This window comes from Montipora foliosa, chromosome 6 (assembly GCF_036669935.1).
Source record: "Montipora foliosa isolate CH-2021 chromosome 6, ASM3666993v2, whole genome shotgun sequence".
NCBI classification, from domain to species: Eukaryota; Metazoa; Cnidaria; class Anthozoa; order Scleractinia; family Acroporidae; genus Montipora; species Montipora foliosa.
In genome coordinates, this window is record NC_090874.1 from 58,481,576 (window position 1) to 58,491,083 (window position 9,508).

At 40.3% G+C, this 9,508-nt stretch overlaps 1 protein-coding gene across 2 annotated transcripts in view; it reads left to right on the forward strand.

Moving 5' to 3' along the window:
* Positions 1-2,110: 2,110 nt before the first annotated feature.
* Positions 2,111-9,508, forward strand: part of LOC138007928 (cathepsin L1-like) — a 13,690-nt gene continuing 6,292 nt past the window's right edge. Inside the window, exons 1-3 of one of the 2 annotated variants that reach the window (XM_068855060.1) lie at positions 2,111-2,367; positions 8,362-8,590; positions 8,917-9,082. In XM_068855060.1, the coding sequence (XP_068711161.1) occupies positions 2,197-2,367; positions 8,362-8,590; positions 8,917-9,082 (566 nt within the window). In that variant the 5' untranslated portion in view covers positions 2,111-2,196. The remainder of the gene's footprint in view (positions 2,368-8,361; positions 8,591-8,916; positions 9,083-9,508) is intronic. The other variant, XM_068855061.1, reaches the window with a different exon arrangement.

Here is a 9,508-nt window from a genome sequence, read left to right on the forward strand (position 1 = left end):
ATTAGGTCAATGAAAATGTTTGTTCTTAAACTAAATGGGACATCTACGGTAATACTTAGTAACAAAAGCCTGCACAACTACCCGGAAATACTGAAAAACATTGTACTAGTCACAAAAAGCACACTGTGAAAACTATTCCATGATCAGTGTCATTCAAGTTGTTGAGGTACCCATCCAGATATATAGCGTACCCTTCACGAAGGACTGTTGGATCAGCTCACTCGTAACTTGGGCTGTCACACCATTGAAATTGGAGTAGAAGTCAGCCATATCATCATTGAAAAACTGCACGATTGATTTGGTCATGATGAGAGTGAACTGTGTAAGAACGTTTATTTACCAATGATAAAGGAAAAACAGCTCAAAAGAGATCGCTTACATGCAGTTACAGTTTCGCGAAACTATAACTGCATGTAAAGCGGTCTCTTTTGAAGACGTCGTTCTAGGACAGGACTCACGAAAAAGCATAGGTTTGAGAAGGTCGTCCTGGTTCATGCTGAGGCAAGCAAAGCTTTGTATCCAAGAGAGATTGATTCAAAATTTCGACTCACAAGCTCAATCAAGAGAAAATGAGGGGACAGAGAAGGAGGCTCCCGGTCCAGCCCTTGGGATATGTCATGTGTACGAAAGTTATTTTCAGACGAGCGGAAGTCTTTGTTCTAGCGGAAGTCTGTATTTCGAGACGTCCGCATGCAGGCCAACCTCGGTCTGATGTTTGACAGAAAATAAATATTCATTAGCCTTCCACGTGCGCCGCAATTTTCTCTCTTCACTAAGAACCTCAGAGCGAGACAAGACTGTATGCGGACGTCTCGGAAGACAGACTTCCGCTAGAACAAAGACTTTCGCTCGTCTAAAAATAACTTTCGTGGACATGACATATCCCGACCAACGCCCTGAGACTCCGTCTCTGTCCCCTCATTTTCTCTTGGCTTAATACATTTGTTAGTAGACTGGTGACGAGAATAAAGAAATTCATCATTCACTGGTGCAGAAATCCCATAATACACCTCTTTTACGTACCCTCCAAAGAGGTGTATTATGGGATTGCGCAAGTAGTGAATCCTTTTGTCTAGAAATATCAAATTCCCACAACTGACGTTAAGAGTAGTGAGTGGCAGTCAGTAGGGTGAATTAAAATTCAGGGGAGGGGGAGAAGGGCTGGCGCAGCAGCGACAGCACTCGCCTTCCATCAATGCAGCCCGGATTCTACGTCATATGTGGGTTGAGTTTTTTGTTGGTTCTCGACTCTGCTCCGAGAGGTTTTTCCCCGGGTACTCGGGTTTCCCTTCTCCTCACTAACCAACACTTGCAGGTGTAGCACAGTTGGCTAAAGCTATAAAGCGCGGCTTTCGGAGCAAGGGGTCCCCAGTTCGATCCTCGGTGACTTAAACCACGGTCTGTTTCGACTTTCCTCTGATCTGTGTAGTTATAGCTTTAAATACCCCGGTAAAATGGAGTACTGACAGAGGAAGGGGGGGTAAAGGGTGAACCGCCGGCTGCCATTAATACCAGGGTAGGAGCTGAAGGAACTACCGACGTTAAATAAAGTGACTTTACTTTACTTTTTTATATTGAGAATTAATGAAAGGGTTAAACGTCTAAAAAAAGCAGAAAACAAAGTCCTAGTTGGGCTCCTCTTGGAAGGTTTGAATTTTTACGTCTTTAGTGCATTAGATTTGGAAAATGAAAACATTGCGTTACGTCAGTCACGTTACAAAGAAAAATTATCGTGTTTCAGAAATCGATATATCTACGATCAATCACGAGATTATCTTGTGACCATACTATGTGCGTAGAAAAATAACTTGATTTCATTCCCAAGTTCAATCCGAACCACATTTAAAATGAAGAGTTTTTAATACCAGCGTCGGAGCTGAAGGAACTACCGACGTTAAATAAAGTGACTTTACTTTACTTTTTTATATTGAGAATTAATGAAAGGGTTAAACGTCTGAAAAAACCAGAAAACAAAGTCCTAGTTGGGCTCCTCTTGGAAGGCTTGAATTTTTACCTCTTTAGTGCATTACGTTTGGAAAATGAAAACATTGCGTTACGTCAGTCACGTTACACAGAAAAATATCGTGTTTCAGAAATGGATATACGATCAATCACGAGATTATCTTGTGACCATACTATGTGCATAGAAAAATAACTTGGTTTTATTCCCAAGTTCAATCCGAACCACATTTAAAAATGAAGAGTTTTTACTCATTCATTGTGTGTTTTATTGCTGTAAGTGGCTACGTTATGAGGAATGAAGAATACGAAGCCAAATGGTGGGCATGGAAATCGTTTCACGATAAAACGTATGATACACCAACGGAGGAATATAAGCGTTACACCATTTGGAGAGATAACCTTAGGGTGAGTTACATATCAACGTTTTTTTTCATTATATAAAGATTTTTAATGACTGAAAGTTTGCTTCTAAGCCGCATTGTACTAAAAGTTCTTACACCATACCTTCAAAATCGAAGCTCACGCGCCCATCTGTTCAAAATGCAGGAACACCCAACGAGAATATAGTTCAAAACTACTTAAACATAGCTGAACGAACTTTGGTATATAGGCATATTTTTATCCCTAAAAGTTTTTCATCTGTTCAGATTTCCTAGCTGAAACTTACCTTTTCGAAAATTTCAGCCTGAAAAAACGCTCCGAAACTTCTAGGTGACCTTTTTAGGGTAAAAATCCGTTAAAAATGGGCAATTATACCGTTTTTTAGATGTTCGAAAATCCTAGGACAGTCAGGCAAGCAAAAAATTTTACAACAAATTTTCCGAAAACTCTAGATCTCAAGTTGTCTTTCGAACAGATATTTTTCGAAAATTGACGTTGCGTGCTCCTGAAAATGCAGGACATAAGCCCTCGCACAAAAGATATACGAAATTCAAGTCATTTGAGGAACTCTCTCAAAAGGTCACGCCAACGGGTGACCCTATTCGATGGAATGGTGGAAATAGAGGAATCCATGGAATATTCTAAAATACGGAATATATGGAAAATTCTAAAACACGGAAAAAATCGAATATTTTGGAACACGGAATAAACGGACTATTCTAAAACGCGGGATGAGAGGAAAGTATTTTAAAAAAGGATATAAATATTGCATTTTTGCTGGCGAGTAGTCTGGGGAGGATAATATAACTTCGGATGATATTTTTACATTTCCTCGCGACATGTCCTCGCGGGATGTCCTCATACCCTCGCCAAATTTGAGCGTTATTTTTCGAAAATTCACCGAGAAAGCGATCCTGAAATCCATATAATAAAGCTTTCTCAACATGATCGGTGCAAGAAACCAAATCACATGAATTCGAAGCATTTGAATCTATTCGAATCTACCAACGAGATGCTTCCGTGAAGCATAAACTGGGTTGCCTGTGGTACGTGTTACAGAATTTCAGAAGGCACTGAATTGTGTGGTATTGAACTACAGCATTCCAGTCTCTGAAGAATAACAAATAAAAGAGAAGCGAGAAACATTGGCTTCTGGGCTGACGTAGCCTGCGTAGCAAGGGTTCCTGGAAGAGCTCCCAAACGATTTTCCGGAAACAGGCCGCGCGAAAGTTGGGTCGAGAGATTGAAGGAACGCTTGCAAGAAGATCCCCTATTTTTGAAAAACCCGTTCGCCCACGAACGGGGGCTTCTGATTGGTGCGGCATAGTCACAATGATTGACAGGTGACAATGCTGGAGCAAAATATTTCTTGTTTTGGCGTGACAAAGACAATGGTGGAAGAATCGTGTGTCGAGCGGAGCGAATCGGGTCTCGGGTTTTACATTGAAAAGGGAACAAGAACTGTCAATGCGCCATCTCTTTAACTGTATAGATGTAATGGCCGTTTTGCCAACAGGATGCAGGATGATGTGATTTAAATGAAAATCTGGACTGCTTGGACGATATCCATCAAGGGAAATTCAATATTATTTACTTGTCAGCTGAAGCCGCTATGGACAGCGTTTCCGTAATTCACTAAAAGCAAAAGATTCGGTCGTTATTTAAGAAAACTTTGGCAGCGCTTATTGTCGACGAAAAGTTTGGACTGGACTGAAGTAAGCTTTTCATTCGCTTGCAAAAGATACTTTATTTACGCAGGATGAATTAATAAAATGCCCGCGAACTATCAGAATCCACATGTTTCAGGATCAAGGAAATTCGTCAAATTCTCTGCTTACCTTGCCTAATGTGAGCTTGAATCACAATTACCTTCTCTTATTGTGAGAAGAAAGCGGCTCCTTTGTACAGTCATGCGATTTTTTTAAGCACTTTTACTTGCTATTTCATCGACGATTTCATGACGATTTGACCAAAAACGTACTGTGTTTTATCAAACTAGCGAGTAGGTTTGCCTGTAATTTCCGGGAGATTTAGTACGATCCATTCGTCAACCACTCTGCACCAAGAAATAGCCAGCAAATCGCACTGAAATCGTCGCTAGTTTTAAACTAAAACCTCTTGAATGGTTTCATGGTCAGCTTTGGTGGAGATTTGCATTTAACGGCCTTCACTATTCATCGAACTCTGTGCGAGTTATGTTTCTAAATTTCGTATTTTACGGGCGCACGGATTGCTTACAAGTTCTGAAAATTGGCTGTTGTTAACTTCTATTCCAATCGCTCTGCAAATATCAGCTAGAATTTGTCCGTAAGTTTCTTTTCGATGGTTTAAACAAATTCTCGGAAGAAACATAACCAGTCGTACCCGGCTGAGAATTCAACTTTAAAATCACACTGGCAAATTCCGCATTGATCGCTCGGTGTTTCCTCGGTACCTCGGTTTGTTTTGAGGGAAGTCAAACATGTTTTAACATGGTTATCTGTTATTGGCTAATTTGTTAATGAGACGTCAATCAGCTTGTGTCAAGTCAACCCTTAAAAAGTGGGCGTTTTTCAAAAATTGGGGATCTTCTTGCAAGCGTTCCTTCAATCTCTTGACCCAACTTTCGCGCGGCCTGTTTCCGGAAAATCGTTTGGGAGCTCTTCTTTCGAACAGGAACGCTTGTTACGCAGGCTAGGGCTGACGTGTTGATAATTTTCAAGTTCCCTCACAACTTCTTTTCATCACAAGTTTAAGCGTGCCCTCTGACAGCTTTGTTATACTAAAGTTCGCTGACCTAAATCCTATTCGGCGGGGTTAGTATCTGGATGGGAGACCAAAACAATATTCCCCTCAAAACAGAAGCTTTGGACCGAAAGTTCTATTTTAACGCTAACAAATGCGGACCAAGCAAAGAACTGATTTTGTTAGCTTGCTTTATGCGAAACAAATATTGATGCAAAAGTAAATAAATAGTGATACAAAGTTTTTGGGAAGAGCAGAAGGAAGTTTTCTGGACGGTCGATCGAGAATAAAATATTTTGCCATCAGCAACAACATTTATGACATGAAAACAACATTAATTTTTAACCCCGAATATAAAAAGTTACGATCAGCGACAAACATTTTGGGAGATGTTTGCTATTGTACTTTTGGCTGCACGAGTAAAAGGGCAAAATCGAAAGTGACATCGGATTCAGCGGGCGCCGTGATGAATTTACTCGCGAAACAGTGAAGCATCTGTGTCAAATCATCATTTGACACAGATACCGGGTTTTTGTTTTTGTTAGTTTTCTTTTTCTTTCAAGTGTTATAAAGTTTGACAAGAAATGCGCGAATTCAACACAAAGATCACAATCGCCCAACTCTTCAGGTTGACAGTCAAAACTTTACTCTCCAAGACGAGGTTATTTATCGCCAGGTAATTCCATCGTTTTGGGGATAGCAGCTACTTTATTATTCATCAGTGTCAGATTTTTTTCCGATTTTGGGGGTCATTTTGTTGAAACTCAAGCAAGCTTCCGACAGACCTGTTTATTTTCGTTACACTATACCACAAAAATGCTCCCGTATCACATTTCATTTCAACACTCGTATGCAAATTTGTTAAGCTCGAAAATTATACAACATGATATTAAAGTTCACAAAGGCTGGAAATATCTCGGCAAAATCTTTTTCCAGCGAAAAATCAATCGAAACAAATAACATATTTACTGTTAGAGGCTAAAAAACCTTCCTATTTCAATTGCGTGCGTGCAAACAAGAGATGCAATTAAATACATTTTTGACAGTTCACATCAAACCCTTTTCGACTCGGAACGCTGACCGTAAATAATGAAGCACAAAAGCGACAACAACTTTCATTCAAATAATTCTTCACTGTCACATTTCCAAATATTTTACACCTTTGCAGAGTTGAGTACAAAATACCGGTAAATGTAAGTTGTCAGACAACTAAGATGCGACTTGAGTAAACACTGTGATGCATTCTTGTAGGCGTTCGATTCCTTCAATGTTAATTTGTTAAATCCATAAAAAAATTGCTATTTGATTTCCGTGTTTTATATAATACCAAGTTAGTAAAATATTAGAAACAAAGGTCACTTGATATCCCAAAGGCGAAAAATGAAATTGCTGTCGAAGACCATTACTGGTCTCTTAAAATTCAGATATTTATTTTTCAGCGCTGTCTTGCTAATCCAATTGACGATCCATTCTTGAGCTCCATGAAGGTATATTTTGTTTAAAGATCCACTAAAACGCCATTCACGTCAATGACTTATTAGTGAAATTTCCAGTTGTTATACCGGAAGACTGTGCAGAGTTGAGAACAGGTAAATACAAATCTGACAAATAGCGAGACAACTGAGATAACAGATCCAATAGATTCCTTCTCTGTCTTTGTTGAACCCATACTGAGTTACCAGAGAACTGTTCATTTGGTTTCAGTGTTGTACGAAACACCACACTTGACAAAATTTTAGGAAGAGAGCTCACTTTGATTACGGGTCGATGGGCGACAGATTGTTGTCGAAGTCCATTACTCGTCGCTTTTAACATTCGACCGCCTGTCTTGTTCAGTATCCAATTCGCTTGCCATTATTGAGCTTCATAAGGGTACATTTTGTTCAAAGATCCACTAAAACGCCATTCGCGTTACATGACTTTCGACGCCATTGCCGGTTAAGTTAATCCTTCTACTGTGCCTACCAGAGAAATCTAAGCATTTCCCACTACCCTCTCGATCCTAAGAAAATACGCGCAGAAGGCGCTATGCACAAAGACACCACTTAGCAGGGGAGTGACAGGCAAGACTTTTACCGACACGGAAAAAAAAATAAAAAAAAAAAGAAAACGAAAAATAAAAAACGACGAAATTAAAGACAGATTCCGACTGGGTTTGCCATACTGGCAACCAGTAATCAGTGCAACGCGACCGTTGGCTTGCCAACGCTTGGCAACGGTCGCCTTGCACTGAAGCTCAAATACAGCGAAGGTATGAGGAGATCCCTAATCGATCGAATGCTGGTGTTTTTAACGTGAGAATTTCACTGGTCTGGCGTCAGTTCCCACTTGAACAAGACGAGGTTACTGGACGGCGGCTCGGTGTTGCCTGCCTCGTCAATCTTCTTGACTCTAACTGGTGGTCGAGAAAAGATCTCGCAAAATGACGCCTAAAACAGCTCGGAACGACCAGAAAAATAATAACGCAGGACTCGATTGACACTTTCAGTTTTTGTTGATCTTTCATTGAATTATTTGCTTTCAAACTTTGTTACCGAGCAAATCGCAACCACCGTAATGTATTTATCCTTCTACAGATCGATAACAACAACAACGACAGAAAGTGGTCCGCCTGTCACCGATCATAACAACATCTGCTAGGGAAATCGTGTATGAATGAAGCAGGTTTTGTAACAAAGACCTTCAAAAAGGCATTGACTTAGCAAATCAGCCTGAAAAAGAAACGATAACATGTCGTACATTGTATTTTTAAGGCAATTGAGACACTTACAAATCGTCTTTCCCCATTTTTCCTTCTCTGAGTGTAGGAAAGTGCGCCTTCGATATTTCGGCACAGTCCGAGAGGCACAAAAACAGACGCGGGGAAACATATCGCCCAGGGGTGAACTCTTCTCTGCAACACATCTTTATATCTTTTGAACAAATACAACAAATCTTTTAAACAACAAATATATGTAGTAGTCATTGATACCAACCGGCAAACTCTACTGCTTTAGTAATAATTTTGTGCAAGCAGCATGTTCTGTCCACAGTGACAACATCATTGAAAGTGATCTGTCCACTACTGTCACTGTCTACTAGAAATCCATGCGTTTATGACTTAATGCATCATATTTGTCAAGTTTCCTTTAAATAAATTTTTGGTGACTTCATTTGTGGTCTGCAATATCAACGTTCATCTGACGATTGCTACTGGTTGATTTCCAGTGATGAAAACCACCTGAACTACCCCCCACCCTTCTCTTCCACCAATTTTTTTTTTCGCGTAGCTCCTGTACTTCAATTTTCTTTCAGAAAATTCAACGACACAACTCTGAAAAACATTCCTACTCCCTGGCTATGAACCAGTTCGGTGACCTGACCGACCATGAATACCACTTTTTCGTGGTCCCTCGAGCTCACTTCCGTTACTCCGATGATATGAGTCCCAAAGGCTTTCCCTCACTTCTTCCCGGCGGAATAACGTTACCCTCTTCTGTTGACTGGAGGACAAAAGGATGCGTCACGCCAGTTAAGAACCAGGGTACGTTTTTGTTTTCATTGAGACTAGAAGCAAATGGTGCGGGACCGGAGAGCACATGCCTTCGATCAAGTTTTGTACGAGAAAATTGACCAAACAACAATGTTATCCTCCCATATATGCGAAAAAATTATCTATCTCTGAAGTTTCCTTTAGTTACGGAATACATACATGGTTTTGAAGAGGCTCTAACATTCCTTCGATGATTCCTGTTTTGAATTTCTTCGCTCCACTTGCGGCGGGAGTGATTCGAGGAGGAGAAGTTTTGGAATCACCTCAGAGTCGAATTTTATCACTAAATTTCTGAGTTACTTTCTTTTGCTTTTCAGGTATGTTGGATCAATCGTGGTCATTTAGTGTAACAGGATCAGTTGAAGGACAACACTGCAAGAAAACAGGGGAACTGGTCTCACTCAGCGAACAGAATCTTGTGGATTGTTCGGGATGTCGAGATTACTTGCCGCCGCACAAGGCAGTTGCAGACTGCGGTTTCAAGTATTAAACAAACCAAGAATCCCAGAACCCAAAAGTGTCTCTCACATTTGGCCTTGACCCCTAAGTTTACTGTAGTAGGTAATTTAACAAACCACGACGGCTACGGCGACAAAAACGTCACTTCAAAATATAAATTTGAGCTATTCTTAGTATTTCATGATTATTCCATTTTGTTTGTATTATACAATGCGCGAAGTGTCCTATAACTGGATTGGTACGGACGGATTTGAAGTAAATAGTGAGACTGAAAGATTCACTGTAGTTTGTCCACGTTGTCGTCTAAATTTGGTCATTTCACGAAGTAGTTTTGACGAGTGCGGGGAAGAAATGTACAAAAATACGTGCTGCACGTCACGATCATTTTGGTTCTTTCAACCAATGATATTACTGCTTTTTGGCGTTGTCGTTGCCGTAGCCGTCGTCGTT